This window comes from Bombyx mandarina, chromosome 06 (assembly GCF_030267445.1).
Source record: "Bombyx mandarina strain Sakado chromosome 06, ASM3026744v2".
Classification (NCBI taxonomy): Eukaryota; Metazoa; Arthropoda; class Insecta; order Lepidoptera; family Bombycidae; genus Bombyx; species Bombyx mandarina.
The window spans coordinates 9110757-9136740 of record NC_143213.1 but is presented as its reverse complement, the minus strand read 5'-3'; the positions used below and the strand labels follow the sequence as shown (position 1 = coordinate 9136740).

The 25984-nt window shown below is 35.0% G+C and overlaps 2 protein-coding genes across 4 annotated transcripts in view; one reads left to right on the top strand and one right to left on the bottom strand.

Annotated features, from left to right (window-relative positions):
- The window catches only part of Nse1 (SMC5-SMC6 complex component Non-SMC element 1), a 69110-nt gene extending 43513 nt beyond the window's left edge, over positions 1–25597 (bottom strand). Inside the window, exons 1-7 of one of the 3 annotated variants that reach the window (XM_089728365.1) lie at positions 25547–25597; positions 25358–25514; positions 24602–24897; positions 24093–24251; positions 23220–23356; positions 21522–21691; positions 5730–5957 (exon numbers count right to left, since the gene is read on the bottom strand). In XM_089728365.1, coding sequence (XP_089584491.1) covers positions 21529–21691; positions 23220–23356; positions 24093–24251; positions 24602–24897; positions 25358–25457 — 855 coding nt within the window. In that variant the 5' untranslated portion in view covers positions 25458–25514; positions 25547–25597 and the 3' untranslated portion in view covers positions 5730–5957; positions 21522–21528. Of the gene's footprint in view, positions 1–5729; positions 5958–21236; positions 21692–23219; positions 23357–24092; positions 24252–24601; positions 24898–25357; positions 25515–25546 lie in introns of those variants that run through there. The other 2 variants (XR_016323254.1, XM_089728364.1) reach the window with 2 other exon arrangements.
- On the top strand, positions 1157–21237 carry LOC114241301 (uncharacterized). Its single transcript, XM_028172087.2, has 31 exons — positions 1157–3209; positions 3293–3533; positions 3617–3734; positions 3828–4082; positions 4153–4739; positions 4822–4979; positions 5781–5966; positions 6621–6744; positions 7451–7604; positions 8325–8548; positions 9096–9306; positions 10383–10579; positions 11456–11620; positions 11691–11897; positions 11978–12182; positions 12616–12802; positions 12878–13055; positions 13464–13685; positions 13760–13927; positions 14956–15054; positions 15120–15194; positions 15275–15375; positions 15448–15497; positions 15592–15790; positions 16673–16885; positions 17025–17166; positions 18011–18155; positions 18903–19081; positions 19666–19887; positions 20236–20319; positions 20999–21237. Exons 1-31 carry the CDS (start codon positions 2149–2151, stop codon positions 21158–21160), a joined length of 6519 nt encoding a protein of 2172 aa, XP_028027888.2. The 5' UTR covers positions 1157–2148; the 3' UTR covers positions 21161–21237.
- Positions 25598–25984: the final 387 nt, after the last annotated feature.

Below are 25984 nucleotides of genomic sequence, written 5' to 3'. Positions count from 1 at the left end.
TGTCGCGGGCTTGATGGACTATTTAAGATAACCATTTCCATCATACATTATACACAAACATACGTCTAACTTCAACGGTTTTTGCAGCGCGAGCCAGATTAACTTGCAGATGGCAGATTTTTCCTACCTACTTGACACTTATCGTTATATTTTGGGTAATTTACACAATATCTTTACAAATTATAGCCTATGTGTTATTCTGATGTGTAAGCTATATTATTGTTAAGTTTCATGAAAATCTATGCAATAGTTTTTGCGTGAAAGAGTAACAAACAAACATTAATACATTCTTAAAAACTTTCACATTTATAATATTAGTAGGATTCTATTCATTGTTACGTGACAGATGTGGTTTATCATCGACGATCATTATGTTTCTTCCATTTTCCTTACAGCAAGTACGTAAGTCACTCAGTTAAATAAACAGACACTGAGATTAGCTCAACACAAGAACGGCTAAATGCTAAAGTTATTTAAATTAAAATCGTTTTATGACAACATTTTTCACCGATACACGGTCTCGACTTCCATAAACGTTAGGCGATTATGCGGCCGCGCCGACTATGGTAGCTAGTCTCGAGTCTAATTATCTAGGCGCTTTGGAGCTTGGATGTACTAACATGGAAACTATCTACTGTGGAAATAACAGTTTCTACATAATCAACTTTATCAACACATTAATGACGCACTTTAAATTTCTTTTAAATTCACACAGCATTTCAATATATATTTTTTATTGCTTAGATGGTTGGATGAGCTCACAGCCCACCTGATGTTAAGTGGTTACTGGAGCCTATAGACATCTACAACGTAAATGCGCCACCCACCTTGAGATATAAGTTCTAAGGTCTCAGTATAGTTACAACGGCTGCCCCACCCTTCAAGCCGAAACGCATTAATTACTGCTTCACGGTAGAAATAGCCGGGGTAGTGGTACTTACCCGTGCGGATTCACAAGGGGTCCCTACCACCAGTAATTACGCAAATTATAATTTTTTTTGTCGGTTTGATTTTTATTACACGATGTTATTCTTTCACCGTGGAAGTCAATCGTGAACATTTGTCAAATACGTATTTCATTAGAAAAATTGGTACCCGCCTGCGGGACTCAGGCACCGTTGCATCGCTAGATACAAATGCACCGGACGTCTTATCCTTTAGGCCACGACGACTTCAAATTGTCATATATTCATATTTCAATAATACATACTATATTATCTAAAATGTACCAGATTAATGGCAAAAGAACGCACAAAATACTTCTTGAACACTCGTCAAATATCCGAACCTAGTTTTTAATACACAATATTAAAGTGACGAAAATAAACACTATCATTAATCGGCCGTCTGGTGTAGTGGTAAGTGACATGGTCACTACACAACGGGGGTCGCGGGTTCGAATCCCGCCAAGGGAAGATATTTGTATGATAAATATAAATGTCTTTTCCAGGGTTATGGATGTATATTAAATATATGTATGTGTATAATAAAAATCTTACATTTATATCCGTTATCTGATACCTGTAACACAAGTTCTTTACGAACTTATCACGGGACCAGTTAACGTGGCGTGATTGTTAGTAAATATTTATTTATTATTTATTTATTATTATTTATTTATCATTTTATAATGATCATAACAAAACATGCATTCTTAGATTAACAAAATCTACAATTTAAAATAAGTGGACATATTTTTTTCTATCTTACTTTATGATCATGTATGTAGGTTGGAGTGCCGTGCGCACAGCTCGTGTCTTCAATATACTTATCCGGTTTTCTGCCTACGATTTTTGTGGCGAGAAAACATTACGTCACAAAACCATCTAAAGACTTAACTTCAACTTTAAAATTTCGAAACTCCGATGCAATACGAAAACTCAAAACATCGCAAATAAATTTGAAAATACGAATGTCAGTTGTGCGATACCAAAGCGTTTTATGCATAACCAACTAGACTGTGACGAAATTCGCTTCAGTTAGATTATTTGAAACTTCCTACAAGAAACGGGAACAAGAGTAGTTAAATATGTGATGATTTCTGCGAAACAAAGTTTTACTTTAGCGACCTAGTTCTACGCAAATACGTAAGTGTTCCACGGACAGAAGTATCGATAAACTGTTTAGACCTCAAATAGTTAACTGGAGATGCAAAGTGGAGAAACGGAAGAGGATATATCCGACGATCAACGTTTTTCTAGCGAGATAGAAATTAACTTAGGAAATCTGTCCGAACATGAAAAAGGGTTTTCAGGAGTTATTGCTCCCAACGTTTACCTGGAGATCGATGAGGAAAAGCGTCATAAAACATACGCAATTTTGCAAGAAACACGCCAGGATTTCTCTGAAAACAAACTAAAATCATTATTATTAATTTACACCAATAGTTCTTGGGACCTCTTTATACTATGTTCTCTATTTATCTCATATTTGTTAGACAGTACCATTTACACTTTTTGCAAGCCCAACCAACGCCCTTTTTGTATTGTAGTACTTATAATCTGTTTAAACTTCATATTTATGTTCGATGTGATAGTAAAAGCTTTTTTAAAGTTCTTCAAGCAGTGGACTAAAACACTTAACATTGTTGAACCAGATACGATCAAGGTCATCTTAGATACAGTACTAGCATTGCCATGTGGATTTTGTTACTTAGTAGTTGATAGTGATTTTTCGTTTTACTGTCATAGTTTATCTCCATTGTTTGCCGCATTGCGAGTTTATCGGATCATAGAGTACTTCTACAATAAATCTTCACAAGCTGGGAGCAACCAATGGACAACATTTTTATTTCAATATTTGACGTTGTTTTTACTGTCCGTTCACACGAGTACGTGTATCTGGTATTTATTTGCCAATCAAAGTTTCGATTTGCACAAATTTTATTCGTCTTGGTCTCATTCGGCGATTTATTTTCCGATTGAATCTACATTAGATTGGTATTATGTTTGTGCGTATTGGTCAGTAACGATTTTAACTACTAATGCTCTTGGTGACCTCTACCCTGTTACGACCATTGAGAGAATCACTGCGATATTAGCAACTTTGTTAGGATTCTTACTAACGACCATAGTCTTTGTGGGTTCGTTAACCTCTCAATTTTTAACAATAAGTACTAGACGAGCACAATATGTCAGACAATTGACGAAAATTAGAAGATACCTCGAGACTATTAATATGGACTCTGAAACTACCACACGAATCTTAAAGTGAGTGAATTTAGATTGTATATTTGGTGTCACGAGCAAAAGTTTGTTTACCGTCAAGTTGATGAATAAAATTCCCTTTTTAGATACTATGAAGATCTTTGGTATCAGAAATCTGGAGTTTTCAAACCTGTACTGTTGAAAATGTTGCCGTCTCCGCTGCAAATGGAAATATGTTACGATCTGAACGCCGTTCCGCTGTATTGCTCTTTGTTATTTAGGAAGCTTCCGGAATCGTTCCTTAGGAGATTGTCACTGGCTATGACTCATCAATTTTACCTACCGGGTGATGTTATTTATAGTCACAACCAGAATAAGACCTTTATGGTAATCTTTTGTTTTCTATTTATAACTTTTAATTTTTAATTAGGTATCATAAGAACAACATTAACAGCTGCTTTTGGTTTAAGGTATGTCTCACTAAGGGTGTTATAGAAATACTATCTGATGAAGATGACGAGAGCCCGATGATTTCCTTTTCAAAAGGCACCTGTTTGGGCGAAATAGCTTTATTCCACAACATACCTGGTTTGTAGACATGAATTAGGTTGTTATACCCTACATAAATTACAATTTGAATTTAGACTTTAAGCTCAATACCTACGATTGCATTACTTACAGCAAGATGTACAGTTAAAGCCGCGACGTACGTAGAATGTCAAGTTCTATCAAAAATAAGTTTTATACAACTTATGATCACTTATCCGGAGATAAATGAGAAATTAAGATCGGAAATTCAAGATCGAATACAAAAAAGCAAACGAACAAAACGAAATCGGGAAAATGAAAGGCGATTATCATTGAACATTTATGCTTCAAGAAGTCGAAAAAAAAGTAGTATTAAATGTCTTAAAGACAAATTAAGGTACATTCAAGGTAAGTTGGCAATTTTAGGGACAGCTTTTGTTTAATCTTATGAAAAATTAAATCTAAATTTGATTAACAGGTAAAACAGATGTAAACAGTATAACCGACGAAGATCAATTGGAAGAAAGTTACTTAGATTTGTATATGATATCAGATCATGTGAAAAAAAGAATTGCCTCTTTTACTTGCATAAACCCGTCATTTCCTTGGATCTTGGAAGCAGACTGTTATCTTGCCAAATATTGGGAGCACTACATGTTGCTGCTTGTTTTATACATTTGCATATTTTATCCATATTTTATCGGTATTTTAAGGAAATTTCCAGATGGATTAACCTTTTACATTCAAACAATTATCACTATATCTTTAATCCTTAACGTATTCATTACGAGTTTGACTGCAGTTAAGACGAAAAAGAAATACATTAGAAATTTCAAAGGCATACTAAGTTATAGGATGAACACTCTAGGTTTCTACCTAGATATTATTTCAATAATTCCATTTGAATATATAGTTACAATTCACAAAGCAGTCCATTACTCGGACAATTATAGAGACCATCTGTTTTATTTTTGCAAAGGAGTTAAATTGTGTTTGATATGGAGATTGTGTGATTACTTTGAGAAATTGGAAAATAAACTGCTTTTGAATACCATTATAATAAAGGTATAATATGTGTTTAGCAAGGCCTCGTATTATTAAGCTCTTATGCTATTGTTTCTTCTATTCTATTTGAATTATGTTTCAGATTTTAAAGTACTGCGTCTACATAATCTTATTGTGTTACTGGTGTGGAATTGTTTTGTATTTGGAATCATGCTATGTGAAGCGATGCCCCGAAATATCTTGGTTCAACCGAGCTCGCACTGTCGAGGACCAAGTAAAACGTAACGTAGCTTCTAGCAAGTGCGTGTCTATGTTAATGATAGGCTAGCCGACTGATTCTTTTATGTTGCCTCACAAAATATAGAAGTTAATACGGCAGTATTTGTGAACTAGCTAAAGTATCTACTAAATAATCAAAGATTAAGAAACTTTTATTTTAAATTATATTAATATGTATGTTATTACTGATTCTTAAATTCCTAAATATCATTTGATAATTATTTTATATTTAACGAACCGGTACTTTGTGATGTCTATAAACTATTCCTCCTTGTGTCGCTCTCCTCATTATTGAGGGTTGTGACTCCCCCAAGTGCATCATTCTCTCACAAAAGGGGGGTTCATTGACCTATTTGATCTCGGAGTCCCCAAACCTTACAAAGTCTTCGTGGTCTAAAGGACAAGATGTACATGTCCGGTGTATTCGTATCGAGCTATGACACTATGCCGGTGTAAAATCCCATAAAATCCCACATCTAGGTACAATTTTTTCTAATGAAATACGTACTTAAAACATGTTCAGGAATAGATCATGTAATAAATATCAAACCCGCATAAAATAAATTTGCGGGCTTAATTATTGATGGTAGGGCGTCTTGTGAGCCCAAAAGTGTAGATATACCATACCACCGCCCTGCTTATTTTCGCCAGAACGCAGTATTGCGTTACAGTTTGAAGATCGGGATAAATATGATTCTATACTATTGAGACTTAAATCGATTTAATCTCTCGAAGTGGGTGGCAAAATTCACTAATAATAATAAATTAAAATGAAAACAATAAACTAATGTATTACTTAGGTTTTAATACTAAACATTTCAGAGTAACGTATCCACTTTTAACATCCATGTACTTTTCTACGTCGATAATGTTATCTATCGGTTACGGGGATTTCGTTCCTGTTGATCAATACGATGTGGCAGTAGTGGCTTTTCTCAGTTTATATGGCGTTTTATTGGTCGGATACTGTATTTCGGAATTCTCAGCAGTCGTTACGCACTGGTCAAGGTAACGCAATAGGTTTTAAAACGTTCTTATTTCAACAAACAAACAACAGCAACAAATCCATTTTTGTGACTAATAAATAATGCCCGTATTTAGCTATTCAAATATCAAATAGTCAACCGATTTTTGTATATCTGTCTGTGTGCTTAGTGCGAGTTTTTTAACGTTCTCGATCGCGTAAAAGTTAACTCAAATTTGTACGCAGTTGGAACAGCGCCCCTAGCGGCAAAACGTTAAAAATTCGCACTAAGCACACTGATTCCTTAAGCAATTAATTACACACCAAGACTACAATGCAGTTTGAAAGTGTAGTTTTCAGTTATTTTTAATAATTGGTTAACTGGAACAAAAGAGAGATTTCATAGCATATTTTTTAACGTTAACGATCTATAATAAATAATAAATCTTTATGGCCCACAATATTTATTTTGCACACGTACATATTTTCTGTGCACATAGAAGATACCTCAAACTTTAATATGTATAGTTTTCATTGAAATCGGATTTTTTTTTTCAATGACAATCATAATTAATATAATATACATAGGTACATAAATACAAGTCCGATATTTGCAATTTCCGATATCCTTACCTAAAGTGATTGCTATTATTTACTCACTTGTCTCTATTAGCTTTTTAATTAATAATGTTTCACAGAACTAAGACAGCATTTCTAGAAATAATTTTAACAGTGAACAAGTTTATGAGAGAGAACAACATGCACAAAACGATAAAGTCGAGAATTATGGCTTTCTACGAACTACAGTGGCAATACAATTCGGTACGAATGCAAACCCTCTTATATCACGTACTTTTTACGTACCTATACTAATATATAAATCTACAGTGGTTTCTACGGATGTTCCGTTATAACTACTGAAACATGCATCCGATTGACTGAAACTTGGTATCCATGTAGAAAATACATGTAGTTAATGGATAGGCTAATATTTATATGAGTGTTGGACTTCCTACACCAGTTGCGGGGGGGCTAATGATGAGAATCTTTGTGGGGGTGAGAAATAATAATGTTAATTTTAAATGCCCAGCGAAGCGGACGGGTACAGCTAGTCGTTTATAAATTTATTACGTGGGTAAATGAAAGAAAGTTGTTACAGGAGCCCATACCATATAGAACATCACAACGTGAATTTCAACTAGCCTAAGATATGAGATCGAAATCTCAATTATATTGTTTAACCGCAGTCTTACCTTTCGAACCGAATGCATGACTGCTTGGCCGCGGAAATAAGCAGCATGAACGGAGGTATATACGCGTGCGGTAGGTATTTAATGGATTTACAGATTATGGTTTATGAAAATAATTTATAATGTTTTTCACGTGTTTCACAAAAGTAGATGGTAGACAGCGACGTCCATGAGCGACGGTAACCACTTAGCATCAGGTAGGCCGTATGCTCGTCTGCCTACAAAGACATATAAAACAGTACCTCGTTAGTCAAAATCAATAACTTGTTATATTACAGGGCGTAGAACTAACAGAAGAAAATTGGATAAAAAGCTCGGTAATACCGTCAGAGCTTCGAAAGAAAGTTCTACATCAAGCAAGGTTCAAAGTGATAACGTCTATACGTTACTTCAAAGTAAAAAACAAGGCTTTTATACAGAGTTTAACTGAAAGTAATTACATTTTGTGCCATTCTATTTAGTTTAAATTGTTTATTATTATTACAATTGTTGTGTACTTTGTAGCGAAATGTAAATGAAATACAAAATCAAGTGTTAATTGTTTACCGGAGTCTATGATCTGTACTATGTGAAAGCCACGACTCGCTTTGACATATAGGGTAAAATCTCAATAGTATTCTATAATGACTGTCCCACCCTTGAAACTGGAACGCATGAATACTTCGCGGCAGAAATAAGTAAGATCGTGGTGCCTATCTTTATTGGCTTAGAATGCCACAATGTACACACTGGCATTGAATATTGGCTGGCTTTATACGAGTATACCGGATGTTTGGTGTTTAGGCCACGACGATTGTTGCATGTACACTCCGAATGGTAAATAGTCGACGTCGCCCAAAACACATCATTACGGATCCTCCCGATCCGTTAACGGTGCTTTTAGGTATCACAAGCATCGGTCACCGTCCTCATCAAACTACTCCATTGCGACGAAGGGCTCTTGCTAGGGCCAGTGTTAACAACACTCTGGTTTGAGCCCCGTGAGCTCACCTACATGTTAGGGCGAAGCTGAAATAGCCTCTCAAGGCTATCAGCATAGGTAGGAAAAAAAGAAGTACACTTTTATTGAATGTAAACCGGAACGAATATCTCTGTAGAATGAAACTAGGTTATTTTGAGGTCTATTTAAAATTGAGAATCTATCTCTTTTAGTGGCCCATGACGTCATACTGCCCCCCGGTGAAATACTGTACTATAGCGGCACAATTACCAGGGAAATGTATGTAATTGAGAGTGGCTACTGTATGCTTACCTATATGACCGAAAACAACAAAAAACATGAAAGGATTATAGGTCCAGGAAATCATCTTTGTCTGCTGGTGCTACTGTACGGTGTCCCTGCTATTTACACTGTTATTACAAAAACTCATTGTAAAGTAAGTCATTATTTGATATTTGTTTTCAAAACATACAATAGTTCATACATACAATTCAATGTTTGAGTTAACAGATTTATAATGATCTCAATGTATAAGTTTATTAATGTACGAAATAAAAAACAAATAGACCATACTAAGAAATCAGGGCGTATCGAAGTCAATCGCCAGGGTCATGGTACGCAACCGTCTGAGCTAACAATACGTCCTACCGTCAGCAATAACCCAGTAGTAGGATCGTACATAGGATCTATTTTTGCTTGGGTGTTTGTATTTTTAAAACGACTTTATACTAACTGTACAAGATGAAAACGTAAATATACCGTTCATATAATACTATCATTAAAAGACAACTGAATGTGGTATTCAAATGTAGAAGAACTACTTGGAAGACAGATAAACAGATTTCAATAACACACTCCATTCCACTCCATAGACAAAATAGGTAGTTTGAAGTTGTTTGAAGTATCTTGTAACTCAAGAAACTAAATGAGATTATGTTTGAGGATAACTACCCTCAAATTTTTCATAAAATTGATTTTTCCAGCTGATATCTATAACTTATTCGGCATACTCGTCGGCTCTAAGTCTCTTCCCTGACATGAAAGAACACGAGAATCTATTAACTTCAAATGAGCTCCAGTACATTGAATCATTGTCTAAATTGCAAAACGTTGATATGTACGTTAAACATCGATTTTGTCCGAGAAGTAAGAAAGTAATTAAAATTACAGGAATCCTTCAAGATTTTTTTGACGGTACGTGAAAATCTGAATGATATGACATTACTTAAGGGACAAACTTCTACTCATAAATATCTGAGATTCGAATGTATATATTTATATATATATATATAAAGCTCGTTTATTCATTTTTAATAAATTAGAATATATACGCCATAGAAATTGTTTTTTTTTAAGTAAACGATCAAAGTCCATTAGATAGATTTGACAGACGTGATTTTTATTTATTTTCGCAAGTTTACTTTCTTCCCAAGATTGTATTGCCTTGCACGTTTTCAAATTGGGGAAACATCTCAGTGCGGCACCGTAAGAGGTAGTTACGTGTAGTTTCATTTTGGATCTTCCTTTAATTGATGAAAATTGTAAGTCAGCCTTCAATTATGATCGCTGAGGAAAATGTATGTACTCCAAGGAAACTAATTGGAGAAAAGCTATGACAAAATTCGGTAGAGACCCGGATTGATGTGTGTTAAAAATATTGTTAAAATATAAGCAGGGGACATTTGAATGCTGTGTAACAAATTCTATTAGACCAACCTAATGTTATTTTCCCGAAAAAGACCATTATATTTTGCATGGGCGTTCGAAGTCAAAAACAAACCTAGCAAAATGAAGGCAGACGAGAAGCTACTTGCACTACTCCTCACGATGAACATTTAATAGATAATGGAGAATAGTACACCATAATTTGTTTGCGTCGCAAAGACCCATCCCATTTCGATATAGCTATGCTTCAGCGAACACCGCAGAAGACAATCAATTTAAGGCCCTGACAAGGTGGAGCATGACCCATCCTATTCATAGTTCAGAATTAGCACGATGTGCCTTTTTTAACTTGAAAAATCAAAGATTTGACACTTAGAGGCTAGGACAGGGCGTGATTGTATTTTCAAGAATGGTTTTGACGAATGAAAAAAATAATTAAAGTAACGTGGATCAGTTTGTAATGTTATGCAATGTTTGGCTTATATGTTAAATAAAATCCGTAAGGTACAGGAAACAGAAATCCAAACAATTTAGGTCTTGTACTTTTTTCATGTCTAGATCCAATATCAATATTTTTTAATCCCATTAATACCCTTTGCTTTCAGATTCTTTTATCAACGTTATCACTTATTATAACCAAAACAAAATGAACTATATGAATTCTTATAATCAATTCACCGCGCTCAGTAACATCGCACGCTATGTCCTACTGCCAGTCGTAATAAAACCTGATGGAATATTTCTAAACATCTGGTGCATAATCAGAGTTTTTTCCGCATTTATGCTCAGTTTATTAATACCGGTAATGGTTCAGAGAATATTTTGATATCTTGATTACATTTAGCAAATTTACCATAGAGAGAATAATAGATTGGTCGGAGTTAAGATGTGTTTGTGTCCTCGAGAAAAAAGGAAAGGGATGTGCTCTTGCGTATTTTATTTGTTTACTCCAAAAATAACCAAAGACCTAAAAATAGGCTATTAAACAAACTTAACCGACTAATCCGTTTTTTATTTTAAATCTTTCTACAAAATATGGCTGTGGCGTTTATGAACGCACATTTTTATGATGCGTAAGCCGGAACGCACGAGAGGTGGGAAAAAGAATATAGTCTGTGACACGGGACCTTTTTACCGCCAAATATTTAAAACGTAAAAATAATTTATAATGTGATAAATAACTAATATAATGTAATTACTTAGAATTGTTTATGCCGCTATAACAATAAAATTTATATTGTTCCAACTGTGGTGTTAATTACATAAAACACGATTTTACGGCGAAATAAAGAAGGGACTCTTTAAAAACTCCCTCATGGCTATTACCTCCCATTCCAATAATCTGCGATACATTTGTATTTATGCACAGGAACGTACCAAAATATTTAAATTATGTATTTTTACAGTATTTTTGATGTCCGTACAGAAATAATGTAAATAATAATTAACAGTTAATTAATACAAGAAACTAACTTTTTAATCCATTAATGTATGTTCAAATTGTTTGTAACTAAGAGCTAATTATTTTTGTATGGAATAAAGAAAGCTTTATTATTATTATAGTATTTTAGTTCCAAAATTCATAATTAATGCCATATCACCATTAAATTGAATTGTGACGGTTGATCTTTAGCATACTTGCGGAAGGGCTAATTAACAAATCTTTCTCTCAATACAGGTGGCAGTAGCAATGGCTCCTCTATACGGGTCATTTGCAGTGTCAATATCGACTTTTGAATACATTATGTACTTAGATCTATATGTAATGATGCATGTGGCATATTACGGAGAAAAAAACCAGTTAATATTTCATCCATATCTAACAGCTAAACGATATATTAAGGTTATTATCCACACATCAAAAATTATGTAATTTCAGTCTGACAAGTTATTAAAAATGTTATTATTTCCAGGGTCCATTCCTTGTAGACCTGATAACATGTTTTCCTTGGTTTTTGTTATGGTTACTATTCATACCAAAACATGATGAAGGACACACAACTGAAGATCATCTGACTCATAATCACTTTTCCCACTGCATTGTAAAAATGGTAAATGTTCTGCAGATATATAAACTCTGCACGGCTTTTTGGGCTGATTCTATCAGTGGTTTGAAACGGGTAGGTCATACACCTAGTAGGTATTTAATATCACTTTAATCGGACCAAGATTTACTGCTAAACTCTTCTGTACTTTGCAGGCGTATCTCATGAGCGTTGTCCAATTCTTTCTATTAACATTATTTTTTTTGAATCTATACGCTTCAATTTTGATTATGCTATCTTGTACATACGTTATTGGTACAGATATAAATGACTATTCAGTCAAAATAAATCGATTGCAATCGCTAGAAAAGTATATAAAGTCTGAATACAATCCAGGTGGAAATATGGCATGTCTGCGTGGTGAGTACACTATCGCTGTTTACTGAGTATACTATCACTGTTTATTTCTACCGCGAATCAGTAATATGTTCCGATTTAAAGGTTGTGAACTTAAGACTTCCACCTCATGTCGCAAGGTTGATGATCGTACTATCGATAATAATGTATCATTTTTAATTAATTTAATTTAATCAATCTTATCAGCAAATCAACGGATAAGTATAATCATTTTTCTCACATTAAAATTTACAGTGTTTGATAATTTACAAGCGGCCCGCTCCGGCTTCGCTCGGATCTTTAACAAAAATTTCAACGAGAATTCAGTGAAAGAATTTTTCAAATCGGTTCAGTAGTTTCGGAGCCTATTCAATACAAACAAACAAACAAATCTAACCTTTTTATAATATTAGTATAGAAAACGGAATCTGACATATAATAGGATTTTACTCCATAGGTTCATGGATTGACATGATAGACGAAAAAAATGATACGCAGTATCCACCATCAACAGTTTTTCTCTTGGCTTATTATTGGGCTGCTGCAAGTCTTAGTGGCGCAGGCTTTGGAGACATCACAGCGCAGGATACCGGACATCTTGTATTGTCAATATGCGCTAATATCCACGGACTGCTATTTTTTGGGTGAATCAATTATGATCAATATTAACAGTTCCAATTTTCATTTTTACTAATTAATTCCATTTTTTTTTCTTTTAGATACGTTTACGCTAGGATAGCGTCGTTGAAAGCGATCGCCAATACGGTCGTTACAAAATTTCAAGAAAATATGAAACATTTACAAATGTTCTTGAATAGAGAAAAGGTTCCTTTGAATTTGAAGAAGTCAGTTATTGAATATTGGAAATATCAATGGAAAAGAACGGGTGGATGGTGTGTAAGTATTAAGTTCGTACGGCAAGGCAATGGACAATCATCATGTTCACGATTGACTTCCACGCTGAAGGAATAACATCGTGTAATAAAAATGAAACCCATAAAATTATAATTTGCGTAATTACTGGTGGTAGGACGTCTTGTGAGTCCGCGCGGGTTGGCACCACCACCCTGCCTATTTCTGCCGTGAAGCAGTTATGTTTCGGTTTGAAGGGTGGGGCAGCCGTTGTAACTATACTTGAGACCTTAGAACTTATATCTCAAGGTGGGTGGCGCATTTACGTCGAAAATGTCTATGGGCTCCAGTAACCACTTAACAACAGGTGGGCTGTGAGCTCGTCCACCCATCTAGCAATAAAAAAATATATATTCACACATAAATTATTATAAATCACAATCTTATTTTTAGCATCAGTTAATTCTTGATAAACTCCATTCGAATTTAAAAGAAGACGCAGTTTTATACATGTACGAGAAAACGCTTAGGGAAATACCACTATTCGAAAACCTGGAATATGCTTTTTTTCGAGCGGTGGCTAAAAAGCTTCAAGAGAAATATTTTCAAAAAGGTTTCATGATTTTGAAATCACACGAAGTAATGAGTGATATGCATATAATATATCGTGGCAAGGTACTATCAACAATTTCCGTATCAAATATATGTATGACTCTAGTGAATTAAAGTCTGTTAAACTTTTTAAAAAGGTGGACATAGTATCAGATATAAATGAAGTCGAGGCATGTATGGGACCTGGAGGTATTTTCGGGAACATACGAGGTGCAAGCAGATACTTGACCAAGTCAAACGTTATAGCTTCCAGAAATACAGATCTATTGAGTATTGACGGAAGAGAATTTTATAATTTACTAAAGGCAAGGTTCTCAAGCAGTTATCTCTGTTTTTTTTTACCATATGTTACGTAGGAGTTCTCTGAGGTCTATTTCAAGGAATTAGTGGAAATGAAGCCTTTATTTTCGTTTTACACACAACCCGCTACCGGAGCAGAGTTCATCCTCAGTAGGTACGTAGAAGGGTTGCGATCATTTTCAATACTTTTATAGGAATACTAGCTGTACCCGTCCGCTTCGCTGGGCATTTAAAATTAACATTATTATTTCTCATCCCCATAAAGATTCTCATCATTAACGCCTCCGCAACTGGTGTAGGGAGTCCAACACTCATATAAATATTAGCCTATCCATTAAGTACATGTATATTCTACATGGATACCAAGTTTCAAGTCAATCGGATGCATGCTTCAGTAGTTATAACGGAACATCCGTAAAAACCACTGTAGATTTATATATTAGTATAGATTTTGTCCGCGTACCATCCGGCTTCGGAATTATCTCCGCTGTGTCCTTTTTAATCGAGGTTTGAAAACGATGAGCAATAAGCAGTTACTTTGCTATGCCTATAGCCGTGTTCAAGTCTATGAGCGACAGTTAGCACTCATCATCAGCGTCGTATACTCGTTTATCTTCGTAGACTGCTATATATACTATACTATAATATTTGGTATAGTACAGTCTCGAATGGTGAATTTCTTCGGACACGTTTCGCGACGAGATGGTCGGTCCATAGAACGCCTCGTTGTACAGGGAAGCGTTGATGGTACAAGACCGCGCGGGAGGCCGCCAATGCGGTGGACCGACCAAATTAAAACTGCAGTGGGAGGTCCCTTAAATGAGTGCAGTAGAATGGCTTCGAGCAGGGAGAGATGGCGCGACATCGTGAGACGCATCAAGTCTGCCCCTTCCAACACTACATGACGATCACGACCACTCTGTCAAGAGTGACACGACTGAGAAGAAGAAGAATAATATATATAATAGTTTTAAGTTTAAGTTTGTATAGTTTTAAATCTTATTAGTGAGTTATTACGTTAACTTCGTTACAGAGCTATCCCTCTGTGCTAAAGAAAGTTAAAGAATCGGTTGATTCAGCGGCCAAAGATTACGTATTGCCAACGTTTTCATTTGATAAGGACAGCGATGACGTAAGTAATAATACCATAACTAAAACTTGATTTTAAAGTTACTTTATTGTTGTTTTTTTTTACAGATTGAAACATATGCTATGAGTTACGAGCCCGGTGATAATGATGACGAAAACGAAATTGATATTTCACAAATGGAGGTAGGCACTCTTTTAGTTAAGCTGTACATAAGTATCAATGTGCGGTATCAACGAATTATCCTATATTTAATATGTTTTAGAGTCCCGAAAAAAGTACTGCCGAATCACACGGATCAAGATCATTAACATCAACCTATTTATATTTCACATCGGCAACGTTCTTGATTTTTAAGCCACACAGGTATTTCTTTTTTTGATTGTGATTTGAACGTCACTCTATTTTTTTTATTTCTCAGTCTTTTTTCCATTACAGATGGTTCCGACGGAGCATCATACCTGACAGTAAATTTATAATATTCATGGGTAAGTTATTAAACAAAGGATAAAACAATTAAGTAATTTTAAAATATAAAAATAAAAAAAATGCTTTATAAGTCATAATTTTTTTATTTTCCAGAATACTTAATTATCGTCGCATCTTACGTCGACTTTATGTTGCTTATTTATCAAATGGCATTCCAATCAATTACTTATTTCTTTTACGAATGCGTCGTGGTAGACACTCTTTTCATTTTCAAATTGTTCTTGGACATTCACACCGGATACTTGAACAGATATGGAGATTACGTTTTGAGCCCAAGGAAAGTCCGAGAAAAGTGTGTAAAAAACCTTAAAAAGCTTTATTCTAACTAATCTTCTAATTAACTATTTCAAAACTTATCGATCTACATGATAATATCCTTATTATTAGAATTAATTAAAATTATTTAGAAATAATTAAAAAATACGCGGGTAGGTAACGCAATCTTGTCTACTTCTGCGGCGAAGCTTGTATTTCAGTTTGAAGGGTGCGACAGATTTCGAGCTCATATCCCAATAGCAGACTTCATGTTGTGGTAACTTTAGCCTCCGACACCAACTTGACCGCAGGTGGGCCATGTTCTCGTTCATACATCGAGTGCAATAACAAAAAACAAGAGTAAAATTATATCAACCGTGGACTGCAAAAATGCACGGATAACAAAGTAAAAATCGTATGAATATAATTGACATCACTTATCAGTTGTAGTAATTATATTATTATGTCACTTATGCATGTAATTGCACAAATTATAATTTATCGGGTTTGATTTTTATGACACGATGTTCCTCACCGTGGACGTCAATCGGGAACATTTGTTAAGTACGTATTTCATTAGAAGAATTGGTACTTGCTTGCGGGATTGGAACACCGTTGCATCGCTACATAAAGTGTGTAAAGTGTATAAAGTGTGCTACAGGTAATGGTAGATTACTGACAGACTGCGTGCCATCCCTGCAACCCTTTTATAGTCGAAACTACATCCCTAGAATTATCGAGAATATTCCACATTTCGAGTATTGTGTTTCCGCTATCTGACAATAGATGGCGTTGTACTTCTCGAGCGTAGGTGCTTCTAGATCCTTCGATATTCGTTCGACTATTCGGCGATAGATACTCTTACCGGCGTAACAGTGGACACGATCCACTCTAAACAGATATTCTTTCCGTTTTTCAGGTACTTCTCGAATATTTTTCTACGTAGACTTGATTTTTTGGCGAACTTACCAATTAGTTATATAGCTTTTACTCTATCGCTAAAACCTTCAACGCAAATGATATTCTTTTGTTATCTTCGCACGCCGCAGCTATTCAGGATTTCTTACATGTTCAGTTATCGAAGCCAGAAAAATACAAACATAGGAACCGGTAATCTACTATTTAAACTGACGTAAGTGCCAATCGTATAAATAAAATTAATAATCAAACAATGATAACAGCAAGACCAATCCTTGAAGCAACTATTTGAGTCGATCAAAAGAATAAGCTTACGCATCAAAGTCATTCATTAAAAATACTGTTTCCTACAGATCTATTGCAATTTGGGCAACAATACTTTCACATATAAACGCCTGCATATTTTTCAAGTTATCGTGCCTTACGCCTGTGCATTGTACGTCCACTAATTGGATGTCGAAGAAAGAACTTAACTTAACCCACAAGTATATACAGGTATACTGTAAACCAATAATAATGATAATCGTCTATGTATATAAATTTCAGTACAGTCATATACTGGTGGTAGGACCTCTTGTGAGTCCGCGCGGGTAGGTACCACCACCCTGCCTATTTCTGCCGTGAAGCAGTAATGCGTTTCAGTTTGAAGGGTGGGGCAACCGTTGTAACTATACTGAGATCTTAGAACTTATATCTCAAGGTGGGTGGCGCATTTACGTTGTAGATGTCCATGGGCTCCAGTAACCACTTAACACTAGGTGGGCTGTGAGCTCGTTCACCCATCTAAGCATTAAAAAAAAAGAGCTGAATATACAATTTCCTCATATAGCACAAGCGCTTAAAGTCAAGTCGGGTTTCTGTAACCTTGGTCTAATTGTCTGTTCGCTTTGCAATCCCAATTTAATTTCCAATCAAGAATTCTCGCAATTCTTATTCAAATCTATTTACTACTCTCGCTATGTGTCCTGCCTAATGTCAACATCAGCTTGCTAAGTGTGGGCTGGCAGTCAAGCGCTCTTCTTTCGTTATAGTATCTCGTAGACATGAATAATTTAATTTCATGATCTTAAGTCCTCACTGTCAACATACATAAATTGTAGACTTTAGTCTTAAGATACTGCTCAAAAATGAGACCTTAGTTTCCAGAATGTTCCTCAGCCGGGTCGAACATATCGAAGTTTTTATGGCCCCAAATGCTCAGTTTTGTATTTTCTCCTATTGTAAGCCGATAAGCGGTACTCTATTTCTCGTGACCAGCATTTGCCGGCCAAGTTTTATCTCGATTCAATTAACAAAATAATTATTTTTGGGTAAAGAAAACGTATGAAAAAACTTTCAGGAAAGTTACTTCACGATTTACATTGCGTCCTTGTGGTACGTGATCAACTTGCTGACCATTACGGGAACTGGAGATGTAACAGCACAAAACAATTTCGAAGTTATAGAAACTATTATCATCATTATCATTATAAAATTCTGCACAGGTGCTCGTATACTGTATAACGTATTGTATGTAAATTTTACTGGTGGTAGGACCTCTTGTGAGTCCGCGCGGGTGGGTACCACCACCCTGCCTATTTCTGCCGCGAAGTAGTAATGCGTTTTGGTTTGAAGGGTGGGGCAGCCGTCGTTACTATACTTGAGACCTTAGAACTTGTATCTCAAGGTGGGTGGCGCATTTACGTTGTGGATGTCTATGGGCTCCAGTAACCACTTAACACCAGGTGGGCTGTGAGCTCGTCAACCCATCTAAGCAATAAATAAAAATAATAATAAAACTGGCTTTATGAGTACGTATGGTTAAGGTTAAGTTTAACTATGCCGCAAATCATTAATGCGTTCTGATTTGAAGAGTGAAACAGTCATTGAGGCTTCGATCTCATGACTCAAGCATGCGGGTTGTAATGTATATGGCAGGCGAGAGCTCGTCAGCTTATCCGGGCAATATCAGCACTGAAAGTTTCTATTGCGTTATGGCATGTACTTTTCACATATCGATTTGCTTATGATCCAATGGACTACGAGTATAAGCCCTAACGACAACAAAAACCTAGTGTTGTCTTAACAGTTTGGAGGAAAAACTTTTGATCTTTTTGCATATCAAACAGCGTAGTAAGTGGTATAAAGTATATTCATCGCTTTTGTAACTCGCTTGTTCGTCCCGTTTATAAGAATGATAAATTTATATTCGTAATTCGTAAAAAATCGCAAAAATCATTTAATTTGTATAGGTCTTCTAATATCGGAGATGTCAGCATTAATATCGGCGCATTCATCATCGCGAATAGCTTACGACTACGGAATAAATGAGCTTAGGGATGGCCTAAGAGACATGGGTTTGAGCGGCCATCAAATGGAAAAAATGTGGGCCTATGTAAAAGAACTGTGGAATCGACAACAAGGAAAACAGGTTTAAAGTTCCGTTGTTTACATTAACATTGCTTCATGTTTTATTTGTAAATGTTATAGGGGGATATGTTATGCGGTTTTACATTAAACATCTTAAGGGAATCTTTTGCTGATGCAATTCCAAGGAATTTCCCTACAACTTTCCACGAATATTGAGATACTTGGGGTCGACGTTCCGAGTGATTTCCAATTTCGGAGTCATTTGGAGGACAAAGTCAAGTTGGCGTCCAAAATAGTGGGAGTCCTTACCAGAGCGAAGCGGCACTTCACGCCTGCACAGAGATTTTCGCTTTATAAAGCATAAGTCCAGCCTCGCGTGTGGAATACTGTGTGCTTAGTGCAAGTTTGTTAACATTCTCGATAGCGTAAAAGTTACCAAAGTAACCCAATTTTGTATGCAGTTGGAACAGCGCCCCTAGCGGCAAACGTACGCAAACGATCACATTCCATACAAATATGAGCTAACTTTTACGCCATCGAGAACGTTAAAAAGCTCGCACTAAGCACACTGCTCCCACCTCTGGGCCTCATAGCGACTATAGTAGGTATTAATTTACTAAAATTGCTTAATACTTTTTATTGTAGATGCCTGAATTAGTCCTGAACTTGCCAAGTCGTCTGCGCAGCCAGGTGATGTTGGCTGTGTACGGATCTCATATCAGGGACTCTGTTATATTCAAGAGAACCGAAGAAGATTTTCGGAGAATGTTGGCTCTGTGGATGAGACATTGCGTTTTCTTCCCCGGAAACTACATAGTCCAGTGCGGAGACTCGGACCAATGCATTTATTTTATCCACAGAGGACAAGTAATTGTTGAGTTTTGGTTGTAGATTATTTAGAAGGAGATTGAAGTAGACTAACACGGTTTTTATTGTGAAAGTAGTCAAAAAAATTCCGGGTAAGCTACACATAAATGTACCAGTAATTTGTGACTATCTTCTTCAATAGACGGCGTACGCAATTTAACAAAATCAAACTGGAGATAATTGCTAATTTGTACAAATTTTATAAAGCATTTAGACGAAACATATCATGTTCAATCAATGATTTATTTAAAGATTATCGCAAATATCATTTCTCTCATTAGTTCTCAGCAAATTTTAATGTATTAAATTTAACTTTGGCAACATTTAAACAACACGGTTCCCTTACAGGTGGAAGTTTTGACAGTTCATCCTAATTTGACGGAGTCTATTTACGATATTTTGGGGCCCGAGGACAGCTTCGGTATCGCACAAGTACGTTTGGATCTTGTCTTGGTTATCTTACTCTTCAGAGATTAATCAACGATTAATACAGATATGTTAGCTTTAAGGTATCCTTTGCCAACGTTGCGAATACTGTCGCCTCTAGTTCTAAAATGAGTACTTTGAGTTACCGATTGACCATACATCGCATTCAATTCTGACAAGAAATTGTTGGAGCAATGTAGTGTCCCGAACACACAAGCGACACGACCGAGATGGACCACAAGCTTATCGGTCACGGGTCTTCGAGGTAGTCATGAAGTTACTTCCAGTATTAACCGCAGTCGCCCCTCTCCAGAGTTCCGTTCTTTACAGAGCTCGGACTGTACGGGTTAAAGTACAGCGGGCTTGTTTAGTGGATCTATCAAACCTAACGAGGAGGGCATCTCTTAGGAAATTGAGCATAGCCCCTATAGATATACGACAAAGGGAAGATCTTCTACCGAGCGGGTGATCGACGGTCCGAATGTTGTTGTTCGGAACTTGTATACATGCAAGCTTATCTTGTAAAAGTCATTAACGAGATTCAGGCATTTGTCAAATATCTTGCGTTATATGATGGCTACCGCCACACCCCCAATATACAAAACTATCATTACGTCAATGAGGTCATTCAAATCAGTTTCGCCATTTCAAGTTATTTAAAAACATATTATTATGTTCTTTACAGGGTTTATACGTTGGAGTCTTACATCATTTCTCATTTCGAGCGCGCACCGTCGTCGATATTGTATACTTGAAATTGGAACAATGGAAATATTTGTTGGATTTTTATCCGAAATCCGCGAAAATCGTCCAGAAGAAAGTTGAGAATATGTTTTTAGCTATTTAGTTTTAATTAGAAACAGTTGAATAAATGTTTTATGGTTTTAAAAATTGAAATTTTCGATTCTAAAAAATATAAAATGTTAAATTGATGAATTTTATTTGAGAAATACAGAATAGAGAAAATAAGTATATACATTGACACGATTTGAAACACTGGTCTGTTTTAGAAAAGAATTCTGACCGAACTTCATTACTCGTGTAGATAAATTGCGTAGCTACATTTTGTATTAAAGAGCTACGTACTATTTATGCCAGCCAAATTACGTTGCTTGTAAATACGGCAAAAATAAGGGCAAATTAAAAATATATATTTGTTCTAAGTTTCCACATACAAAACTACAACTACATAAAAATACATTTTGTACCATAAATTCATTCTCTCTTCCTTTTTCTAGAGCGACGTCGTATGTTATCTGTATTTTGACTTCTTTCCATTTCTTCTGTATTATCACTTTCTACATTGGAAGCTGTTGAATTCTCCGACCTTTCTTCAATGGACTGTGTGTCTTCAAAGGTTTGAGTTATCTGAGTCATTCTGAAATATATTTATGTTTTTTCTTTAAATCATATTTCTAAGGTCATCGCTTATTTAATACTGCCGCGAAGAAATAACATATCTCGGTTTGAATGATTGATTGGCTTTTACACAATCAGAATGATTGATGTCAACTAGCTCTCCTTACGGATTAAACTGCTCTTCAGCATAACAGTGACAAAAAATCGTACATAACTTAAACGTCTTAAAAGTTACACTGGTGGTAGGACGTCTTGTGAGTCCGCACAGGTAGGTACCATCGCCCTGCCTATTTCTACCGTGAAGCGGTAATATGTAAGGTGTAACTATACTGAGACCTTACAGCTTATATCTTAAACCCACCTTAAGATGTATATGGGCTCCAGTAACCACTTAACACCAGGTGGGCTGTGAGCTCGTCCATCCATTTAAGCAATAAAAAAAAGTTAAAAAGATGAGCCTATCAATGATGAGGCAGTAATATTAAGAATTGTCACAAAGTATGTTACATTTATGCATAAAAGTTAAACTTTTTTTATAATCGAATTGTTCTAGTCCAGGGCTGTCCAGACAACGGCGCGGCAACAGCATGTTTTAATCAGAAAATAGTTTTGGATATAAATACTTTCATATCATAGAATACGATCATAGAATCCTTTGTCAAAACATATACCTAATCAATATTTGGTATAATTTATCTTCATTCTTGTAACATTCCATTCCCATGACATCAATTATAAGTGAAGCTATATTTTACTATTATTGGCGGAATTCCCGGAATGTATTTTGTTTTTGAGGATATATTTTCCTGCGGCCCCCTGTCAACGTAGTAAATTTAATTAGCCCGTAGTTTGGACAGCCCTGTTCTAATCAATGCTAACAGTATACATCCTAAGGAAGGTAACTCTGTCTTTCTGTTAGATTTTCACGCGAAAATCAGTGAACCGATTTAGACGACATTCGGTACAGAAATTTCATTATAATAGACAAAAAACAAAGGCCATCATTTATCCCAACAAGTCTCCGCCCACCAAATATAAAGTGAAAACCATATGGTCAAAGCTGTCGGAAAACTAGTAGCACTATATGCATTGTAATTTGAGATCAATTTGAATCGATAAACGATACGATACGATAATGTTTTTGTAATAATTGATAAAAGGCCAATTATTATTAGGGCCAATTATCTTTCACATATCGATAAACACCCTTCGATTTCAAGTAATTCTTGTATGTTTGGTATTGAACAATATTCGCTTGAATAAGAATATGGAAACTGATATCACAATTGATATTTTAAATTGAATACAAGAAGGAGCATAACACTATATAATATACTTCACCATAATGACAATGTTGCGGAGCGTGACCCAAATTTCTTTTCAAAGTAGTTCTGAACATATAAAAAATTCTGAATAGGTTTATGTTATTCTTATTTTAATTTTAGATAGCAAAAAAATACTATACTGTAGCACATCCTTATTGCAAGAGCTTAGGAGTCGCAATCAAACACCTTAAATTGTAGATTATAACGAGAAGAATCACTCACCTCTGGCTTTCGTTAAGTTGTTTCAGTTGATCTGGACTGAAGTCGATTTTACAACAAGGCCATTTTTTTATTTTTTCTAAATACTGATTAAGGCATCTAGTATGAATAGCTTTTTCACATGCTATGCAGTTAGCCCCCTGAAAGAGAATCATTCAAATATTCAGTAAATATTTTTTATTAAGCAAAAACAGAAGCCTAATAATTTTGTTAAGTCAGTTCCCTATATGCCATTTTACCTCCATAGACACTAGATGAAATGTAGTCATTTAATATGAGTTTATGCAGATCTTATAAAAACAATTTAAAAACTTATATTTAGGGAGATAAATTTGCAGAAAACCATATTTATCTATTGTATTTCGGCTTTCATATGATTGTTAGGCAGCAAAATTGTGTAGATAATGTAACTTGCTATTGTAATTCAATTACAAAAAATATGCATGATTCTTCATTGACGATTTCTAATTAATTAATCAAGAGGAGTTTTACAATGAGGAATATTTAACTAGTTAACTTATGCACTTTAGCTTAACACATTCTGTATTAAATGGCAACAAATTAAGAGCTTTTCATCTTGTGGGTAGTAATGGAAATGTACATAAGATATCAGTATTACACTCAAATCTGGAACTCCAATTTAACAAAGACAATGACTTTGAATAAAAATCAAATCCCTTTGTAAAGTATCTATGGACACTAACCAACAGACCGGGAAGGCATTAGTATCAACAGAATAGGTAAAATAACACGATGAATGATTAATCTACACTGCCTATCAATCACAATCCTTGCAGTATTTTTTTTATGATAGCAACTTTTTTAGCATTTAGTTTATTAAGTATACAATAATTAGTTAAAGTTCAGATATATTACCCAAAAAACATTTTTCTTACAAATGTAACAATCTTTCATTACATCAGGCATGTATTTCTCAAAATAATCTTGAAACTCATTTATGGTTCTCACACCTAAGCGGTATTTATTTTGTATCTTCTCTAAGTAGTACATTTTACACCATTTAGCCAATAAATTCTGAAACATTTCGATATGAAATTTATCATTTAAATACAACATTTGTAATCATAGTGACCTTAAAATTGAGTAAAAAGCTAACTTTTTACTCAATTTTAAGGATCACTCTCTGTAGGATGGTCAGGTAAGTCATAAGGGACTTAGAGATTATGATAAAATTTTCATAGAGACAAACTTATTTATATTCATTTATGGTTTGTTGTGTTGTTTTTATTATTTTAACTTATTCAAGGATTTACATTATGTACACTGTCACATTAGTAGCCTGTACAATATAGCATACTGTTTATAAAATAAAAGTTTTAAAGAAAATAAATACTCTATTCAATTAGTAATACTGTAATACATACTTCAGCTTGGAGCATTGATATTTTCTGGCCCATTTTATTAACCAAATTAATTGCATTAATGCCTGTGATTTCTCTTACATCAATACTCATTATTTCTTCAATTAATAATCTGAAATAGTCTAATTCCTTGGCTGTAAAGATCTTTTGGGATTCAGATATTGAATCCCAAGCATGGGTTAAGAATATAACTACTTCTTCATTTGTACTTTCATTGTATGTTACTTTGATTGACTGCTGATATGGTCTGATAACATCATTAATTTCTTGAATGCAGTTCTTTAACAAGATCGGCTCACCTAAAACATATTTTTTATTAGCTTTAGTGGCATACTACGTATTGTAAATATAATCATTATGTATGCCTTGAGGTCGGTGGAAATGTACTTGTTAAAAATAATTTTGAGAGCTTTTAAGAATAAATTTTAAAGTATTTAAAACAAAGCTTCTAAAAATTGGCAATGTTTTGTTTTCAAAAATCCTAATCTGTTATGTACTTGTGATTCAAATGTAAATTTCTTTATAAAATATAACTTTTTTTATCGGCTTACAAAAATAGGTGGGAATGGATGGTGGATCTTAAAAATAGATTATTTAAATTTTACAAACTTTCTTTCTTTGATCTGCCACAGCTACTTGTCAATATCAACATTACCTACATGAGTTTTGTATTTCACACAGAAAATGTAAATTTACTGCACAGGTGATTCCGTGAAACCAAATTATTGCAATTTTTTTTTTTCTTTAGTTTGAACATACCTGTAAATTTAATCAGGACTCGATGAGCTTCATCAACACTCATAACACCGCTACTGGCTATAGTTCTTAAAAAATATCTGTGAACTTTACTGTAAGACATGGCTGGTTAAAAATTTTTAGTTTGTGTTTATTTATAAAGTTTCGAAGCGGTTTAAATAATATATTAAGTGTATAATCTATGGTTTAAATTTTGAACGTCCTAAATTAATATTTTGTTTGACAATTTGAAACTATGATTTTAACGTTGTCTCTGTCAGTGTCGCTTTTTTCTACCTGTCAATGGTCACTGGGCTTATGATCGTATAGCCCATCATTGTTTTTCAAATTATCTCTAGTAACTATTCTCGTAAAATGGTGGAAATTCACAGATTGATCCCATTCATTCCATTGGGACTCACCAAAACAATTCTTCAATAATAGCCACACAACATCAAATTGTAATACTGAGCAAAGTTAGGTATATGTATGTATAGTATATGTATGTATATATGCAGCGATGCATCGGTATATAAACAAATAAAATACGCAAGACCACATTTCGTGGTCGAAATCGTCGTGGCTTAAAGGATAAGACGTTCGGTGCATTCGTATCTAGCGATGCACCGTTCGAATCGCACCGGCGCGGTG